Source organism: Falco punctatus (assembly GCF_963210335.1).
Source record: "Falco punctatus genome assembly, chromosome: 7".
NCBI lineage: Eukaryota > Metazoa > Chordata > Aves > Falconiformes > Falconidae > Falco > Falco punctatus.
Window position 1 is genome coordinate 6,192,405 of NC_137587.1, and position 19,134 is coordinate 6,211,538.

The 19,134-nt window shown below is 41.4% G+C and overlaps 1 protein-coding gene across 6 annotated transcripts in view; it reads left to right on the forward strand.

Moving 5' to 3' along the window:
* STON2 (stonin 2) overlaps positions 1-19,134 on the forward strand; it is a 79,390-nt gene that overhangs the window by 7,814 nt on the left and 52,442 nt on the right. For 3 of the 6 annotated variants that reach the window (XM_080395223.1, XM_080395226.1, XM_080395227.1), the window contains 3 exons: positions 9,962-10,172; positions 10,614-10,868; positions 17,074-17,271. In XM_080395223.1, the coding sequence (XP_080251349.1) occupies positions 10,085-10,172; positions 10,614-10,868; positions 17,074-17,271 (541 nt within the window). In that variant the 5' untranslated portion in view covers positions 9,962-10,084. Of the gene's footprint in view, positions 1-3,115; positions 10,173-10,613; positions 10,869-17,073; positions 17,272-19,134 lie in introns of all 6 variants that reach the window. The other 3 variants (XM_080395225.1, XM_080395222.1, XM_080395224.1) reach the window with 1 other exon arrangement.

The following is a 19,134-nucleotide window of genomic DNA, read 5'->3' on the forward strand; positions in this document are numbered from 1 at the left end:
GTTTAGATTCTATGTACCATGTGCAAGTGCATACACCTACAGCACTTCTGTACCACTGGCTCAAGCCAGGTATATGAGGAGCTGCCCTTGCAGAAGCTTCCCCAGCAAACAGCTTGGTCTGCGGGGCACCTTCTCCCCAGCGTGTCTGCACAGCTGTCGGTGTACCTGCTATGCAGTGCTCCCTGCTATTCCAGTTTTGACAGTTTACTTTGACAATATGCCCCAACTGTTGAGTGATTAGCCATTGTCCATGTCTTTTTTTTTTTGAGTTCTTAATCATTCTATGACCTGCTGGTTGATAGCCTCACGAGCGCATTGGTGCAGTGACTTTATCTGAGCCATTTCAGGCACTGTGAAACCAAGGACTGTGATACACTCTGTGGAGCTGATTCATATGAATTTCAATGTATGATACTGCATATTTGCCAGCACCCTGAATGCTTTGTAACTGGACGTTTGTGTCAGATTAAAAGACGAACATCTCACAGAAGCAGTACAATAATGTTGGTATTAACTATTTCATGCTGTTGAGCATGAGGTGCAACTGGTCTTGCTTCCTGCTGTTGACACTCAGACTTGTCATGGCTCCTCTTGTAGCTTCCACAGCAAAATACCAAGTGTGTAACAAAATATGAGTGATTTGCTGCCTCCATATGCCGCAGGGGTCTGCTTCTCACTGTGTACCCCAGCAGCACTTGCATGATCTCATGTAGATGGATGGCAATGTATCTTGGATTCCTCTTCTGGAACGTACAAGGTTGCCTGCTGTCCGATGGGCACAGCTAGCTGTCAGTGGGGTAGTCCCATAAAGATGAGCAGCTGCTGCTTGCTGAACCAGATGATGCCAAAGAGTTGGTAGTTAGAAAGCAAAGTATTCTGAACTTCGTTTTCAGCAAAGAGCTCTCCTTCTATGCACCAGAGGAAAGCCACCTCTTGTGTTCTGTTCCCTGTGACCTTCCAGAGATGAGCAAGCAACACTCAGGAATGAATATTACCTTTATTGTCATCTTACTAACCCTGTTCTCTAGGTATGGACCTGCTGACAGAAGCACTACAAAACAGGTTTGCTTTTTTTCTGGCACGAGATGTGATTTGTTTTTACTAACACCACTTATTAGCCTGTGTTAGTAAAAACAAAGAAACCAAACAAAACTATAAACCCAAACAACAGAAAATGGACTTTCTCATACCTTCTGTTCTACATCATGCTAGTATACCATGCATTCTTACTCTGTTTTGACAATTAGACAAATACAATTAGACACAAAAGACAACAGCGTTGCAAACAAACTATTTTGTACTGTGTATGAAATTGACTTGTCAAGACCTTTTTTTCTATTTCATATACAGTTTTTGTAGTAGTGTGTGTATATATATGTATATACTGTGTCCCTTTAAATTCAATCTTTGCTCAAGCTTTTTTTTTTTTCTAGAATTGCTTTTCATCCTTTTGAAACAGGGGTAGTCATGCTGAGCTAACAGCACCATCAAGTCTAATGGGCCTATATTTAGAGTGTCTAAAATAGAGAGTGACAACAAACATGATATTTGTGGGTTGCCCTGAAGGGCTGCAGTGTCCTGGTGTCACACTATGTTGCATAATCTCAATTGACTCTCCCAGACACTGGAAGCGAGGAAAGACCAGTTGGATCATCCAAGGAATTTTCTGCCAGGGCAGGCTTGTTCCCTGTGATACCTCTTCCAGAGTACTGGTTTTTTGTCTGGCTTTAAATAATCAAGCAGGACTTCCTTAAACTGGGAGATAGCCTCACACTTTAAGGTTGCCTTTATAAGGGAGATCTTTTTAGATTGTTATATATAATGAAAATCCCTTTTTAAAATCTATTCCTTGGAAAGGTGCTGCTGATACAGCTTAGAAGTTATAAAGATGTTACATAGAAGTACAGTTATATAGAAGCTATTTAGACATATATATATATGTTGGTTGTTAGTTATATGGAAATACAAAGAAGGCTTGAACAGAAAACTGCTTTCTTGCTCAGTGTTCCTAATCTCCCTTTCCAGCCGACATTCAGCACAGGAAAATTTCTTTTCGCTCTTTCAGGGCTGCATCACTTCCTCAATAGTCCTTGTCTTCCTGATGCTTTCACAGTTGGATTCTGTGGTTTTTTCACTGCTCTGAATCTGTTCTCCCGTTTTGTGCGTACTCACAGCTCAGCTAGATGAATGCCTATCCTCTCTGTAGGCATACAGCCTCCAGTGAAGCATCTCTGTCTACAGAATCCAGTTTCTCCCTTGTCTTGAATGTAACTAGTGTTTGAGGGCTTGACTTCTTTCTTTCTTTGGTGGTGTTTTTTTTTTCTTTCCCCTCCCCCCAGCTTTCTTAGTATAAAATGAGTTTAACTGACGCTGGTTGATGGTAACTAATTATGCCCTCCGTTTTCAGTGCAGATTTTTCACCTAACTTCTAGCATGAACTTTGTTGTAATTCAGAAGATAAAGCCCTGATTTCATCTGTGCAATTGAAACCAGTCCTCAGGCATAGGAAGAATTATGCTGGTTCTCTTTTCACTAATGGAGGCAGGATCTGGTTTCGAGTTGTACGGTGAATATTTGTAAAGCAGTGATTTGTTGCAACACATACAGGCAATGCTGGAATGTTAGTACCTGGCAGAACAGGATGGCGTTTCAAACAAGCCAGGATGTGTGTTTACTAGAAGAGTGTTTATCATCCGGCATAATATTCCAGTAAACTTACGATCGCTCACTCGCTTCCCTGTTTCTTTTGTCATTAGTTGTGGTTTAGAAGAAGGATAGATATGAACAAGCCTTTGTGATCTGGGTTCACCTCTTGATGGCTGTCTTCAGTGATGCCAGGCTGCAGTGACGTAGTTGGTTCAAGGGTGATTAATTGTAGAATGTTATGCTTTTTATGTCAGTGAGATAACAAAAAACACACCTTGATAATCATCACAACAGCAAGTAAAGTACAATAGGTTTGGAGGGTTTGGTAAATGGAATACATGTGATTAGCTTGTCTGTGCATGATTTAGACAAGAACATATGAAAGCATCGATATCAGATGTGCAAACCAGGGTGCTCAGTGGGAGCTTTCTTCTGAAAAACATGTTCCTTGTATGATTCACTTTTTCAGGTTTGAAAGAAGCAGCCAGTTTGTAAACCCAGTTCTTCTCCATACTATGGATTGGAATGTCATTTACTGTAGCATTGCGTTGTGCAGTAGTTGTGACTATTGCAAATTCACCATCCTGAAGCAAAGAAAATCTGTGACACATGTAATGGTCAGGTGTGGAATTCTGGGATCAGGATGCTGCTTTGGAGTCCTGCCTCATGGAGGCCTTGAGAAGACAAGGAGTAGTGACGATCGTGCACCCACCCTTTCCTAAGGGGATGCTACCAACTTCCCTCCCCTGTACTGCATTTAGATTTCTTGTTGCCTATTGTTATTACCAACAGGATTTTGCTGAACGAGGAAAAAAATGATCTGTGAAGTGATTCTGAATTAATGGGACTTTCTTTTGGAAGTCAAGCCCTTAAATTAGTGTATTGCTTATTTTTTCTCCTATTTGTGCAATACTGATTAGGAAAAAAAGCAGAGATTTTAGAGATGCAAATGTTCTGCTAAACAATGCATGTTGCCTCCTCAGTGATCTTTTCCCAGTCTAGTTCTAAAGCACTGTTGCTCTATATGGTAAGAGAAGTGTTTGACTGATCTTTGCCTCAGTTTGAGTTGGAAGGCTGGTAGTTTGGGAAAGTATCCTTCAAGATTTAATGCATAACTGGAGGCTTCAGTTACACTTTGAATGCATCATGGATCCACAGTGAGCTACATTTGTAGTCCTGAAATGTAGAGCTTCTACTTTCCTGATGTGACGGGGGATGTGAACTATCACTGCCAAACATTTTGTCTGGCATGCTTCCTTGGTTTCTGCCTGTTATACATTACTTCTAATTAAAAAAAAAAAAAATTCCCATTCTTTTCCTGTATTGCTGCTCTTTTATAGTGCCTTTCTCAAATTTGGGAAGTACAAGGAATAGAGAAAGAGGCTGTACAATTTTCCTCCAGTAGCAGGTTTTGAATCCCTCTAAACAGTATCTTGTCTGACCAGCTGTCATTAGGAGGCATCCAGAACCCATGAAGTATTTCTGAGGCATGGCCTTGGCAGAAGGAGAGAGACCATTGCCTTCTGAACTGCCTAAATACCCTGGTACTGCCTGCAGGAGAACATCTTCGGTGTTTTCCCTCTCTCTCTGTGTCTGTCTGGAAAACAGAGGAGCTTCTGTGGCAGGCAAATTGTGGCATAGAGAAAACAGCAGCTGTTGACCTTTCAGATATTAGCCTTGACACAAATATTCCTGAGGGAGATGCTTATCACTTTCTTACCAACACATCCCCTGCAGGCTCTCTCCTCTTACTCTCAGGAAATGTGAGCTTCTAGCAAAGCTGGGATGTGTACTTGTGGTTGGGTTCTTGTGGCCTAGAGAAAATAAGGGCATTCCAGGTCACGCCAGCTGTAACGCTGCTGCTGCCACTGACCTGCAGTGTGGATTTAAACAGATCATATCTGTTGGAATAATTGGTTATGGCCATTAATTGGTGTGGCTGCACTGGGTCCTGTGCTCAGGGAGACCCTCACCCCTTTTCTGTCGCCCAGCATGCCAGATGGCTCTAGGCACTGTTACTACCACACTCTGCCTCACTCCATCTCTGTCTGAAGTTGCCAGGGGACAGCAGTAATGACCTACCTGGTAATGGCACAAAGTGGGTTTGACCAGGCTTGGAGGACAGAGCACTATCAAAGCTCTCGTTGCCATACACTTAGGTGTAACCTGTAATGGGCAAAGCCATCCCTGCTTCCAGAGAGGCTGCAGGAGTTTCACAAAGGATGTCCCTTTGAGCCCTGGTTCTTCCTTACATATTGAGAGCTTTCATGCAAGTGAGCACGATGTGCACCAGGTAGCGACTGAGCTCCTTAAGCTGCATCTATAGTCATGGAGTTTGCATAAAGGCACATATGAATCAAAGTAGCTACAACCAGTATAAGGTCTAAAACCTGATGTTACCAGAGGTTTTCTTGGGGCAATTTGTAAGCTGGGGGAACTGTACACATGGAAAAAATAGGCCTGACAATATTAAGAATGCAATAACTGAATAACCAAATATGACTTCATTCCTGTCATCATCTAGGTCATTCATAAGGTAATCTTAGCTCAGGCATTTAGGCCTGAGCCTAAATTCAGAAATAATAATAAAATCCAAATCCAGTTCCTTTATTTCATTGGGTTTCTCAAATTTTGGGTTTTTTTCCTGTTGTTTGTCACTGGGGTTTGTTTTTGCTGTGGCACTCTGGAGTACTTGGGACTTTCTATTGATGCTTGAGAACAGATTTCCAGTTTGGAGTTTGTTTATTATTCAGGTCATGATGTGCTGATGGTCAGTGCTTGTTACACGCCAAGTTGAGAGGAAGAGCTGTGAGCTCTCTCTCACTTGGAGATTTGCCCAAGGCAGCAATCATTCCTCAGTTCATGCTACTTTGTTTTGTCTGTACAGGTTTGCCAAACACGTGATCAAGATAAAATTACATATTTTTCCTTGAGACTTTCCTGGTGTTAGTGAAACTTGATTGTTACAACAAAAGCCATGGTCAGAGGCTCATTTTTTACTGTCCCTTTGTCTTAGTTTCTTGTTCTGCTATGTGGAACTTAACAGCTTGTCTAGTTGTTTACTCTTCCTTCGTCTCTTACAATAACCAAATGCAAAGTACAGTAACCAATTAATGTTTAGGTCCCTAGGGTTTTAAGGGCATGTATAAGCAAGAAAACCAGTATCACTGTATGGATTATGGGATTTTTTTCCAGTGTGGTGCTGCCATGTAAGGCAATATACTTAGTCTATAAATTTAGCACAAACTTGCTATTGATGCTGCCTACATTTGCAAAACAAAACTTGATTTTAATCCCCTCAATTTTTATTCTATTTTTTCTCCTTCTGTTTTTCCATGCAACTGTAATCTCTGATTCTGGGCAGCAGTCATAAAGCCTACTGCAGTATGCATCATATGTATCTAACTTGAAGCAATTGGAGAAATTGCCCTTAGTGATTAAAATTATTAACTGTGCTAAGCTGTTTCTTTTAAACTGAGTTGAAATACACTGAGAAACAATGTTCGAGTTTGCTGTCCAAACATATGAGTAATTAAATACTTTAAATGGTATGTTTACAAAAACCATTCCATACAGATACTTCTGAAGTGTCTCACAGCAGTGCCGTGAGCCATTACTACTGCTGGTGTTTGTACTCATCTGGTGTGTAAAAGTCCCACCTAAAGAGAGGGCTCCTTGTACAAGGTGCTGAGTGTGAGACTTCTGGCACAAGATAGTTGTGTCACATGTGGCTTGGCAAACTAAAGGGAGAAAGGTGGTGATACATCTTTTCATCTGTTGCTGGAGTAGAGTTGTACAAAGAAGAAATGCCTATGATCTCTGCCCTTTGGAGAACTGTAAATAACTGTCACCCCCTTGTCACTCAGATTTACATGTCCCACTGTGAAACTGTAATGTAAAAAAGGGACACCTGAAGCAGAAATTTCAGCTTCTTAAAGAGTTTCATTGCCTCATGGTCAAGTCACTGCACTGGAATTGATGGTGGGGATCGTTGGGGTCAGCATGCATGACATCTGCGTTGCCTTGTATTTACTGTGTAATAGTAACAAACAAACTTTTGATTCACAATTTTTTTACCAAAACTCTGATAAATTAGTTCACTTTTGTTTTTAACCAAATCAGCACCAAAAGTTTAATGCACATTAATAATACAAATCCAGAAGTAACAAAATCTAAACAGATCCAAATCCCGTTAATGTAGAAAGATGTAATGCTGGCCTGGCCTAGGAATATCTTGTTCCAAGAAAGGTGTTTCTGCCTCCTTTTGCTTGGGCTCTACAGCATAAACTTTTGCTTTAACTGTAGCTTACTTGAACTACAGAGGGTCCATTTGTTCCCTTAGTACTTGTAGGCTCTGAAATCTATTTCTTTAGGAATAGCCATGGATGTTTGAGAAGTCTGAAGGACAGGGAGAAAACCTTCAGAATTTACTTGCAGAATATTCAATGCAGTGTTGAAATAGCAGGTGTTGATTGCTTTGCTATGGAGAGGATTCGGGTTTATCCACAGTGTCAAATATGGAGCCTGGAGATGTACAAACGTACGAGTCTGGAGATGTGTACTTTTGTAGTAGTTCTGCAGATTCAGTTGTGTTAACTGAATACATGATGCTGTTGGTATTGTGCTGGGTAAGGCTCCTTGGTTCACAGTGGGGTTGGCTTAGGCTTTTTTCTAAGGAGGATTTTGGAAAGTGAAGAGAGGTGAAAAATAATGTAGGGGTGAAGTTGTATCCTTTCCACATAGTCTGCACAGGAGTTAGCTATACATGATTCATAATTCTGTACAGACATTTAGGTTGGGGGTGGGATTGATGCTTTTTTGTGAGAGCAGACAGAATGCAAAAGTCTGTCCTTTTAATATTTTTTTTTTTCATCCTAATATATGCATCCTCAGAGTGCCTCTATTCTGAGCATCTCTGACATTATGATCTACTCAGGCTGACTTTCTTTCAGACTGCTTGTCTAAAAGTTGTGATAACCCTGATAAGTCAACACAATCTTTTATTTACCAAACTTGGGAAGTCTGTAGAAAATTCCAGCTGTGGGGAAGTTGTATAGCTGCAGTATGTGCTTTGTGCTGCACTGCACAGTGCTCTGATGCTTGTCTGGGCTCGTGGTTCTCACTGTCCATGTTAAGGTGTTATGTTTTGCTGTCTGGTACTGAGTGGATTTAGAAAAATAAGTTTGTCACGGGGCAGTAGGGTAAAACAGCAAATTCATCCTAAAATAATAGTGTAATTTTCCCACATATTTGAACAACTCAGGCAGGCCATTTTCTTGCTGCTTTTCATGGGGCTTTTTCCCCTTGACATTTAAAGAAAAGGAGCTCTACTGCAGTCCCTGTGCATTAAGGGCAAAATAAACTGTTTTCTTTTTTCATTTCCTGCCATTTCATGATTCTGTCAGGACTTTTCCAGGAGAAAGGAGACGTCAGTATTCAGTTGTTTGGGAAAAGAAGGCTTGGTTACAGCTATTTAAACATGCCCAAAACAAACAGTTTAATTGGTCACAGAAGAAAGCAAGTTACCGAGGTCATCCTCTTCTTCCCTCCTGTGGTATCTAAGTGACCCTAAACATCTGATTATTCTTTTTTTCTTAGCTTGCCTCAATGTTTAGCTTTGTAGTTTCTGTTAATAGCACCCAAAATGGGTGCTGTGCGAGGCGGGCAAAGGTGTCTGCCCACACCACGTGAAGGCAGACGTCCTGCCATGGGAGTGGAGGAAAAGGGGATGAGGCTCAATGCAGCTGCTCCTCCAGCATTTGGGAATTGGTTGTTTAACAAGGGAAAGAGATGCAAGGTGAGTGACTGGCTGTGGGGTGGCCATAGGCTCTGGGAAGTCTACAGAGAGGGGCTCAATCTTCTGGCAAATTGCACTTCACCATCAGGATTGTCTTCAGGAATCCTTTTCTGCGTTGGCAGAAAACTGTACATTTTCTGCTTGATTCTGCTTGAAAAGATTAGTCTTCATACAATGAACATGAACCCGTGAATTCTCTCTGGGTGTCAGGCTCGTTTGTGACTTCACACTTTTGAAATTTTCAGCTTTTTCATGCAGCTTTTATTTGCTGACCTGCCTTCAGCAGACTAACAACTTTGTGGCCCTGAAGAGAATAATCGTATTGGAAGCCATTTAATGATCTACTTCCTGCAGAAAATTCTTAAAGAGTGAATGCATTTAAATATCAGTCTGCTCTTTGGACCTAAATGTTGTTAATGTAGGGTAAAGAGAAGTCTCAGTGAAGCATCCGTTCTTGTACACCAACATGATTTCACTCCCAAAACCACATTTAGTTAGGTGAGAGACAGCAGGCCAAGAGATGCCACTTCAAGCTCTTGAAAATAACCAAGTCTGAGTTTTAGTATTTTCTGGTACTTGAATACCATGGCAACAACAGCTTCAATGCTTGAGATAATAGGGGATGGAATTCACAGCTTCCCTAGAAGGAGGCAATTGTCCTCTTGAGAGTTTTTAAGTGGTCTGCAAATCTGAGGCAGTCATGGGTGCTTGTCAGGGGGAATTTCTCTCCCTGCACCTGATCTTCCCAGTTACTGGTCAACAACCAGAGCACTCTGCAGTGCCCCATTCCACCTAGCAGGTTCCTAGATCTGTGTGGAGTAAGTCCTATTGGAGTGCATGCTAATTAAAGTTGCTGTGCATGTGAAAATATTTGCTGGGCAACAGCAAAATCATGCTTACCTCCAGACAAGATCTAAGACGCTGGTTTTTAAAATGAAAACGTGAAATTCCAGTCATGCGGCAGAGTTGTAAGTGCAGCTAGCTGAGAGGGTCATCCCTTCATGCCCAGATCATGGTGAGAATCATGGGCAACCCATCCTGGAACCAGCTTCATTAATATTACTGGTAACGAGCCATGCAGCTTATTGCTTGCCCTTGAGAAGGATCAGACATTTTAAGTAGCAAGGTGGGCAAGGACATGCTGATGTCTTGGAGATGGGATTGAGTTACATCATAACCAAATTTGCTAAAACTGAGAGAATCTCCTCATCACCTCACTTGCTGGGGTTATGAGAAGCATGGCTCCCAGAATAAGGAATAAAACATTGTTTTTAGCGTTCGACTGTTGTAACGTGAGGATGTCTGAAGACCCTCAGATACTTTAATCAAAGAGTTGCTCAAGTGTAGCCCTCCTGGATGCAGGTGACATTCCTGTTTCAAAGGTGGCAGTACTTTTGACAGTACTGTTGCCTGTGGTATATAAATTGGTTTAGTATTCTGTATTATTACAATTGTGGCACTCATTTCTCCCATTTAATTTTCTGAAAGACATAGTTTACTCCTTTCTTATCTTAACAGCACTTGAAAAGAAAAGGAAGTGCAAAGGAGGTGTTTTCCCTTAGTGGCTCATCTTCACCGTACCTCTTCCATTCTGCTTTCTCCTTACAATCCCCAAGTGAAGATGAGTAGCCTGCTGCGAATATGACGTCTCTGTCTAGTGTCATTGCCTCCCACCAGTCTGAGTGGGTGTCCTTCGCTGATGAGCTGCTCCTCCCTATTACCCCCCGAGGTAAGCTATCTGATTTTCTTTGAACCTTGTGAGACCTTGTTTGAATTAGACCATCTGCTGTCATGTATCTAGCATCACAGAGCTTGTCTTCTAAGTGGAAGCAGTATGTGCACAGGTATAATTATCTCCTGCTGTCCCTATGTAATAGAATTAGGGCCAAAAATGTAAAATATTCTTTTAATGTGAGATTTCCTTAGCATAGGTCTATTACAAGGTTTGGATCTGTCCTTTGAGATTCAAGGCAGTATCCAACCAATCATAGAGGAAGTCGCACCTATTATAGTCGAGTGCAAAACTATACCCAGTGTTAGTCTAAATACTACCTTAGGTGAAGGAAATTTTTCTACCTACATTTAATGGAAAACTTTAGATATTTCAATAAAAAAAACCCATGAAGTAATGGTGAGTCCTACCTATCTTTCTATTTTGTCTCTATTTTAGGTAGTGCTGAGGAGCCTCTGGAGAAATGTTTTTCTTCCTCAGAAACCTCCTCGGAAGAGAACCACAACGTGGATGGAGAATTTCAAGACCTCTCCCACACAGAGCTAGAAGATGCAGCTGACCAACCCAAGGTGGATGCTGCTTTGCTTGGGAACCATGTGTGTCCCAGCACTGATCTGTCGTCATCCATCAGTGCTTGGGTTCAGTTTGAAGATGCACCATGGACCAGTGTTTCATCGACCAACACACAAGCAGGTGAGGCAAATGCATGAAAATGTCATTCCAGTAACATAACAGAATACAGTGAGAGGCTACAGGATTTTTTCCTTGCTCTTTGATTTCTGAAAAGCTGAACTTTGACTAGTTTGTACTGTATTTTAACACAATTGATGTTATCGGAGTTTCAAAAAGGGCTCGTAATTTTGTTCTGGGTTGAACTTCTCTTTTCGTGAAGAAAACAAAAGGCTTCTATGATTCATTCCACCTATGCCTTGACCCTGGAGACTGCCAAAATGCATTCATGGGAAAACAGCATAGTTGTGTTTTCAGTAGTGACATTTCTTACATGCAGGTATGAACAGCCATCTGAACAGTCTGAACCATGTTTGCCTCTCTAATCTGGAACGGAAAGAAAGGTGATCACTGACCTCCGTGTTCATAGTCTTTACCTGCTCATAGTCCCCATGCGGTTTTTGCCAGAAGCTTAACGAGACTAACAATTAGTGTGCCAGTGCCCATCGGTACTTTCTGCTGTCCTTTCATGCTATGATTTAGCAGCTGGATAATTGCAAAGACAACTGAAATTAAGCCGAATTCCAGGACTGCATGCACTTTTCTTCAAATCTGAAAGTTCTTTCATATAATTTAAACACACATGCAAAGGCTCTGGCTTGCCTCTTCAGCCTATGCTAACAGATAATGAACTACATGAACTTCTAGCTTTTCTGTACGAACAGACTTCTGTCCCTCCTCACATCAGGCTACGAAGTAATTGCTCAAAAAAACATTAGTTTACTTTTTCATGTTTAAATTGAGATTTGCTCTTAATTCCACTTCATTACTAGTTATTAAAGTAGTTTAAAGAGTTGCAGCTTTACTCTGCTCACAGAGTCTATCAGATACTCCCCGTGACATGAACAGTACTTGTGTCAGAAAACTTGGATTGGTGGGTTTGGGTTGGGTTTTGGGTAAAACTGAGGAGTTTTCCATCTGCTCTTTCTATGGGTGCTACAGGCTAGTCTGAGATGGTGGTTAGACCTTTGTGCAGGAGAAGTGGGTGAATCTTCAAGCAGAAAGACGTTTCTCTTAAGATCTGCTTAACACCATCTTATCTTTATTGTCGGCTATTCTTCTTACTTGTAAATGTTGCCGATCCTGGTGATGAGGAGAAAAGGAAGAGCACCTGTAACTAAATCTGTAAAACTGAGGTGCTCTACCTCTCTATTACTAAATTTCATCCTTACTTTTATTCATACAGCCACATACTTTTTCAAATGGAGCTGTTGGTTACTCTGACACTGTATGTTCTTCCTGATGTTGTGATGTCCTTGTTGACTGGAAAACTCTGAAGTGCACCTTCTTATTAAATGGGGGGGAAAATATTTTCTCAGCCTAAACAAAGCTAGTCATAACAAAGAGACTTCTGTAAAACTAATTTCACGGTGTATTACTTGATTTCCCATCCTTAAAGGGATGTGGCCCAATCTTAAGGTATGTGCTTAGCAGAAGCACTGCCTCTTGGTTTCAGTCGCAGGGGATGCTAGGTTGTAGGCAGAGGTCTAGGATATCCAAAAGAGGTGATCAGAGGAGGCTTTCCAAAAGCATTGCAGTTTTGAAGAAGACACTAATTTGTGCCAGCATAAAGGCTTGTCCTAAGTGATCCGTGCCACACTGTGGGAGTATTTACACACTAACTTCTAACATCTGACTGAGATTCTTGGAGGAGGATGGTTCCCCCGGTAGCCAGATCAGGATGTACTCCATGTAATTCTTGTGTGGGAGGCTGTTACTCTCTAACTACACAGGAACCCTAAGGAGGTGATGGTGATGTTGATACTTTAAAATCCTTGTTTATGAGTTAGTCCCGCTCCTGTTCTGGACCCTGTATTATAAATCATCATTGCAACTGACAGCCTCTGAAGGGGAGGTGGTGAGGCAGAAGAGGTGACAGCTTTTTGTCTCTGGCCCTCTACTCTAAGGGATATTTGACAGCAAAAGGTAGGATAAACTTCAGCCTTCTTGTTTTCGATTAATCCACAGGCCATGTCTTTTTTTCTGTGGGTGGCAGCAAAGCTGGAGACTTTGTGTTATAACCACAACACACTGACACGCGCAGTGGAAAGCCTGTGGTGACAGCAGTTATTCATTTTCAGTAGCAAAGAGCCCACATAAGAACAACAGCAAATAGCCAGATGTGGAGGGGAAGAGTATGAAGGCCAAGTACAGACAGATAGATCGGTGTGTGAGAAGGATGGAGACATTTGAAATCTGTTTCCTGTGCAGGCAGCTGTGAAGAGCAATGTCCTGACGGCTCAGCATCCCCGGCCGTGTTCCTGTTGGGGCTCCCACACTGTTAGGAAATCATCTGTCTCTCTGTCCATGCTGAAGCAGCTGCACTGCTGACTAGATAATTACCCAGGCTGATGGCCAGGCTGCCTGGAAACACATTTTGAAAAGGGGTTGCAAAGTGGCATTTCCAGAGTGCTGTGAGACTGGAGAGGATGGGGCCTAGAAGAGAGATGTGCTGTCTTACTCTGACCTTAAGGCTAAAGTATTTTTGTGCAGGCTCCTCTGAAAGAAAGTCTCTGTCCCAAAGCGCTCACAGTCTAAAAGAACAGTAATTTGAAGACAACTGCCATGTAGTGGTTATCCTATAGGAAGCACGTTCAAAAGAAAACCAAGGCTGATGCTGGACCCTTGTTGTCCTGGAAAAAATGAAGATGTTATTAAGGGAGCAGAAATTAGGGGGACTGATAGCAAGAAACAGGGCTGAAAACACAGGCAAAGAATTTGGAAGGTGAGAAGAAAGGTCAAAACCTGAGATATATAAATGAAAAGCACCCATTGTAAGCCTCATAGTGGAAATTATTTAGGACATTCTTGTAATTCTCTGCCTGAACCTGAGTAAATGCTAGGCAAAATATTTCTTTCAAAATATTTATTTCAAAATATTTCTTTCAAAATATTTCTGCTTTTCAGCTATATGCATAGATAACTGACAGCTGTGAAATCATATGGATTTCTCTCTAGGAAGCAGTAACTCTTGAGCAACGCCACAGAAATATTTAGTCACAGAAATGATGCATTGTGGTGCCCTCTTCCTCATTTCATTTTGCTGGGAAAAGAAGAAATTTGATTTTTCTCATAGTTACTATCAGGGCAGTCAAACTCATCAAACTAATTCTGCAGAAGTGAAAAATGAGATTTTTAGGGTCCCTCAGAAGTTCCTATCACAAACATTACATAATCTGTAAAATGATCACAGCCAGCTGGTGACACAACATTTGCATTTGTTACACAATGGGTCTCCAGCTCGCAGTCTCGTATCGGTGTTAGCTGCACTCTTAAATTCAATGAGGTATTCAGCAAAGCACCAAAATTAGAGCAAGGCAAGATCTGTTACATCATCTGTTCCACACGCACCCCCTCCCCAGCTCCCCCCGCTTCTTCCCAAGAGCTTTGTCTGGTTCTAAAAGGCTCAAGTAACTTGGAGTCCTACCATGTTCCTTGGGAGGCTATCCCACAGTAAGGCAAATCTCGGTTTAACCATTTTATGCTGTTCTGTCTGAAAATAGGACGTACATGCAACATGAGATCAGCAGCTGAAAACTAGACTATGATGCTGCCCTAAAATCAGAAAAATGTGAAGTCCTCTGCGATAGGAAATGATCCTAACAAGTTTGATTGTAATACAGTGTAAGGATCAAGGAATGGTCCTCAAAACATCAGAGAGGAATGAGTGCTTATAGGTAAATCTGCATATTAAAAGTCAATCCATTATATTAGGAACGAACACTCAAGAAAAGTAGAATGCATGTGGAAGGAAACATTTTTCAGCTTGGGAAACGAGTTGATTTTCAGGATGCTACAGGATTTGCATGTTAGGGACAGTTCTGGCACTGGTCTTTCAGCATAAACAGATCTCTGAGAAATTCCTGCAGCTGAAAGGCTGTGAGTCTGCATCTATTGGCATAAGATACCAAATTCCAAATTTCTAGGGGAAAAAAACCCTTACATTGTTTAGGAATTTGATTTCAGCATTTCCAGGAATCTGGAAAGCAGGAGCATCTGAAGGAGGACCTAAACGTTTGTAGATGTTTAGTTTTGCTTGTCTTGCATTTTGAGATTGATACAGTTGTTTGGCTCAGCGCAGGGGAAAATGCTCTTTTACCAGTTCCAAGAGTTAGTGTTGGGGAACCTAGAACAGTTATAGAGCGAAGTCAACTGGTAAGATTTTAAAGAACAAATGTGGCAAAAAACCCTGTCTATGGTTATGGTTTTCCAAAGTGCAAGTCTCTTTCTTTAGAAAAAAAATAAATCTTTTCTTTCAAAGTGGCACCGCTTCCATGGAATAAAATTAATTTGCCCTTATTAAGAAGTATTCTGCAAAATTATTCCAGTCGGTCTCCCTCTTAGTCAAAAATTACTTTTGGAAAGCACAAAACAAGTTGTGACAGTATGTGAGTTTAGAAACACATAACATTTCATAATTAGCTTGTGTTTTTCATATTGCTGTGACTGACTTTAAATGAAAAAAAAACCCAACCACTGCAAATCTAAGATGTTTTTCTAAAATGATTCTACAATTTCTAGAATTCCAGATATAAACCTCACTTCAGAATAACTTGGCTGTTGCTACTAGTTCAGGTATGGAGCTCAGCTTTTAAGCTTGTCCTCTGTGTCCTAATAAAACACTCTGTCAAAGCAATTTCAGGTGAAGTTTTAAGGGTGGCTTTTCAGATGCCTCATGCCATGTTTAACAAAAGGGCTAAGAAAGGGACTGACAGATTGTAATTGTACACTTGTCATCCTTTCTCTGCAGCCATCGAGCACGACACAGTGCAGAATTACTGGAGGGAGAAATGAGGGGGGTTTGGTCACGTCACTGACACAACTGTCAATGTGTGTGATGAGACAGATCTCCTGACTTTCAGTTCCTTATCCTTAGGGATGACTCGACTCAGAAGCAGCTTAGTACATTGGCTTACAGCTGTACAAATATAAATGTGTTAGTGCCAGCTTACCTGAGGGTAACAGTGCAGCTGTATAAAACAAATTTGCACTTCTCGACTGGCAAGGCAGGGAGCACTGGATATTCCCTCTGTGCACACAGCAAGGTTTCCATAATGAGGTAGTGTCCCATCACACGACGTGGTTGGAGTAGAGTGTGCCAAATCCTCTTTTAACATTAATTTGCCATTTTCTTCCAAAGTATCTGTCAACTTAAGAGGGGTTGTTTATGTGTTACATGCTGAGAAGAGAACCTCTCTGTTAGTAGTTCTGCTGTAACTGCAAGATTTGGGGTGCATGGAGATCTTTGTTGATTTAAAAGATAAACAAAAAAAAAGATGTACTTAGAAAACAGTTATGCTGACATTAAATTAGTATTAGTCTCTACCAATACACCTTTCCTTAGTTCAGGAAGATTATTTTTTTACCAGATTTTTTTTTTTTAATTTTTATTTTTTAAAAAAATTCTTCACTGGAGTCACCCATTCTTCCTAACATTTGAGTGATATTGTGGGCAAAGAGTATACAATACAAATTCATAACAATGGATGTATAAGATTGTGTTCTGAGCTCTGGATGATGGTTAGGCAGGACTTAACTGTTTGACATACAAGTCTGGCAAGTGAGTAGAACAGGATTTTTGCCCGACACTGAGCAGAAATATTATGCAGTTTATTCAGACTGGGCACTCCATCTTGCATGTTCAGAAACAAAAGCCATTTCTAGTTCACATCAATAGGTCGATCTCAGTTTATTTTTATACTGCTCCTCCCATGTGGAGCATTCCTGAGATGTTGACTGCATTTGAGTGGGTGTCACAGATAGGGAATGCTTAATTAAATACAGTAAAATCACTTTATAAAAATACGTGGTACTATAAAAACTCCAGTGTGTTGCACAACACAGATATTCAGATCTTGTCAGCTGTGGCAGAAACATGAAATCTTCCTGTTCTGAAAAGTCACAGCTTCTGCAGTACTTGAACAGGAACACATATGGCTGCCAGCAGTATGGGATCTAAGGCAGACAGTTAAGAAGTACTGGAGGGTAACGATGCCAGGCGCTGGTGAAGTTCTGTGTGTTTGTTAGAACATAACTGTGTTGCTGTGGGTGTTGGAATTTATATTTACAGAGTTTCAATACATTGATATAGTGTGTCTTTGGAATAGTTGTGATCTGGAAGATTGCCTGGTAAGTCTCTAACCAATACCTATCTGTTTTCTGCATCCAGTGTTTCCATCGAAAGCACCCAGTTGGACTTCTCCCTCCTCCAACTCTTCTGAGAGGCAAGCCCGTGCCTCAGAGAGCAGCTGGACAACCAACTCGGAGGACACCAGCAGCCCAAGCATTGCTCCCTCCTACACAGATCTGCAGTCAATTAATACTGAGGACTTGACCAGTGGTAGAACATCTGCAGCAGATTCAGCTGGTAAGAGGGAAGCCTTCAAGCTTCCATCTCGATCTTTTTGATGTTGCTCAAACTCAGTGCTCAGAAGTGAGCTACAGGGAACAGATCCAAAGCATAAAGAATAAACTGAAGGATTAGGCAGACTAACACTTCATTCTAGTCCAATTCCCAAAAAGTCCCACCTGGTTTTGACACATGCCTGATATAGGCAGGCTACCAAAGTGAGATCCTAATGCGACTGTGTACCTGTTGGTGGACTTGTCCGAGTGATATGTTGGAGCATTTCAGGTTTTCACATACCACATCATCTTATCTAGGACCTAGGTCTCACTGTATTGTGGGAGAGGCTGGATGCCCTTCCTGAACTCTGTGCAGCAGTTTTCTGAATTCACCAGTGTATTCAGCTGAGGCAGGTCTAGCTCTGCATGCCCCTCTCTGTTTTAGTGAGTGCCAAGTCACAGATCCAGGCTGCTGGATGTATTCTTTGCACTGTGCTTTGTACCGTTACTTTAAGGTAATGCAGAGAGAGTGTAAGAGATGACAGAGGGTGATTCAGCAGCAAATTTTGATCATTTAAGGATCCTTTATCTGACCTTGTAGGGATCTATTCAGATGGCATCCTGACTGTGGTGGAAAAAAGTGCTGCATGGCATTGTAGCTCGTTGCTCCCTGGTTGTACTCTAGATGGTCTCTGAAGCAGGGAGAAAAAAGCAGAGTGATGCTACCCCTGTCATGCAGAATTGGACAGATGAGAACTCTTAAATGACAAAGCAGACTTTCACAGAGCTTAAAAAGAGCTGGCATGTTGGAACATAAAAAGGGAAAAAATACACTGCTCCAGGAGGAAGCACCTGCAGTATGTTGGAAGCTGTTCACGTCAAGCTGAGGAAGGTCAGTAGCTACCCAGCTTGGTGATGAGAAATGATTCACTGGTGTCATGATAGCTCAGACATGGGAGGTATTTAATATGTTTTTTCTCAGGTGGTGAATGTAATAATATGTGCAAAATAAGATCTGTTTGGGGAGAATGGACTTCTTAAGCCCCAGCGAGTTCGTATGTCCCTTCTGTGAGAAACATATGCATACATCACCTGAAAAGAATATTGATGGGTCAGTGAAACTGGGTTGGATATCAAGGCAGGTTTGTACTCAGCAGCACAGTAGGTACTGGCTGGGTGCTTAAGACAAAAGATTTGTGGAGAAGTAGTATTTTCTTTGGAAAAGTAGAGACCTTTCTTTCTTCAGATAATAGTTACCACAAGTCTGTCTGACTGTTTTTATTTTAGCATACTCGTCTGCGTGTCTGAGTTTGGAAACCGCTGGTAGAAAGGTAGAATACACAAGCTGGCATCGTGTGCCAGCGGTTTGGATGCCAGCATGGGCATCAGGTCTATCCTGACGAGCTCATGTCTATTAGGGTGAAGTGTAGTAAGAGTTTTCATCTGGAGTATGTGTTGGATAGTTTTGGTTTGTTGATTTGGTATAGGTTACCAAAGGGTGGCTGTTGTCACTGGGACTGTCTCCACATGGGCAAGGGAAATGACGGATGCACAGTTTATATATAACTTCACATCATATGGAGAAATGAAAAGCAAAAGTGCTGCTCTATATCACAGGCATTCATATGGAATTATTTACTATATATGACCAAAAGAGAGGTTGATACTTCAGTAAAAGCTTTATGTGCAGCCTTCTTACTCTTCTTTCTTTCCCAGTCAGTCACAAACTGACACATTTGTTAGCGAAACAGGTACAAAAAATCATTGCAATCACTTATAATGTTTTAAAAGTAAAGAAGTAGGTAATATAGGCAAGGCTGTGTCATTAGCTAAAACATAAGATACACTATCTTAGTGGTAGTGGAACTTGAAATAAGAAATGCAT